Source organism: Pygoscelis adeliae, unplaced genomic scaffold (genome assembly GCF_000699105.1).
Source record: "Pygoscelis adeliae isolate BGI_AS28 unplaced genomic scaffold, ASM69910v1 Scaffold436, whole genome shotgun sequence".
Classification (NCBI taxonomy): domain Eukaryota; kingdom Metazoa; phylum Chordata; class Aves; order Sphenisciformes; family Spheniscidae; genus Pygoscelis; species Pygoscelis adeliae.
This window is the reverse complement of record NW_008825051.1, coordinates 713752-714801: the sequence shown is the minus strand read 5'-3', so window position 1 is coordinate 714801 and position 1050 is coordinate 713752. Positions and strand designations below refer to the sequence as shown.

At 57.9% G+C, this 1050-nt stretch overlaps 1 protein-coding gene across 1 annotated transcript in view; it reads left to right on the top strand.

Annotated features, from left to right (window-relative positions):
- LOC103918931 (glutamine synthetase-like) overlaps positions 1–1050 on the top strand; it is an 8889-nt gene that overhangs the window by 4229 nt on the left and 3610 nt on the right. Inside the window, 1 exon segment of the mRNA XM_009326356.1 lies at positions 934–1048. Coding sequence (XP_009324631.1) covers positions 934–1048 — 115 coding nt within the window.

Below are 1050 nucleotides of genomic sequence, written 5' to 3'. Positions count from 1 at the left end.
GAGAGCCCCTGGCTCTGGAGCTCCTGGGGGCTGGAACCGGGGCAGAGAGCTGAGCCCAGAGCCCTGTGACACCCCGCAGATGAGGGGTGCACCCTCTGGCTCTTCCCAGGGTGGGTCTCTGTGGATGTTAAAGGCTGTTTGGGCTCCAGGGAGGAACTGCCTTCACCCCTTCCCCCATCAGTGCAAGGGAAGATGGGGGAAGGGGTGAAGGCAGTTCCACTGCTCCTCTCCAGCCCCACGCCCCGGGCTTTATGTCGTAGCTGCTCTGGGGTCTTTTATTGTGATTCAAAGGTAGAATTTGCTGCCTGTCCCTGTGACAACAGTTTTTCAGCCCTGCTGTTTCAGTCCAAACTCTCACGCCGCTTGCCTGGCACGTTGTCCCATGTCAGGACGGTTCTCTGTTATCTGTATCTTCCGGGCAAAGCCCCGGTTGCCCCGAGCACTCCTGCCACCACAAAGGGCCAAGGCAGGGCCGGCCAGCCTGGATGCTAACCAAAAACATGGAGCAGGAGAAAGATAAGGATAATTAAGCTGAGGCTGGTAGAAAGAGGGTGGGGGTGAAATAGTGATGGGAGATGTATAGTCCCTGTTCCCAGATCTGCCGGATGCCTGTGGGACAGGGCTGGGGTATGGCTCCTGGTCTCTCGGTGTGTAAGAGGAGGATGTTCATGGACCATGGGTGGTGGTTTGGGGAGTAGGCTAATTAAATTTCCTTGGCCTGTGGCCTGATGCTGTGGCGGTGGACTAGCTCTGCGAGGCGGAAACGGGTGAGCAGAGCACGTCACAGGAAGGGGGATCCGCTCACCGGTTTCCTTAAGGCTTCTGTGGGAAGCTCTTGGCAGTGGTGGAGTCTTGACCTCTGAGTGGGATGGAGCGAAGCATGGTGGGCGCCTGCCCATGGCACGGGTCTAACCCAGACCTCTCTGCTCCCAGAGACCAACCTGAGACATACGTGCAAGAAAGTAATGGACTTGGTTAAGGACAGCCACCCCTGGTTCGGGATGGAGCAGGAGTACACGCTGCTCGGCATCAACAGCCACCCCTACGGCT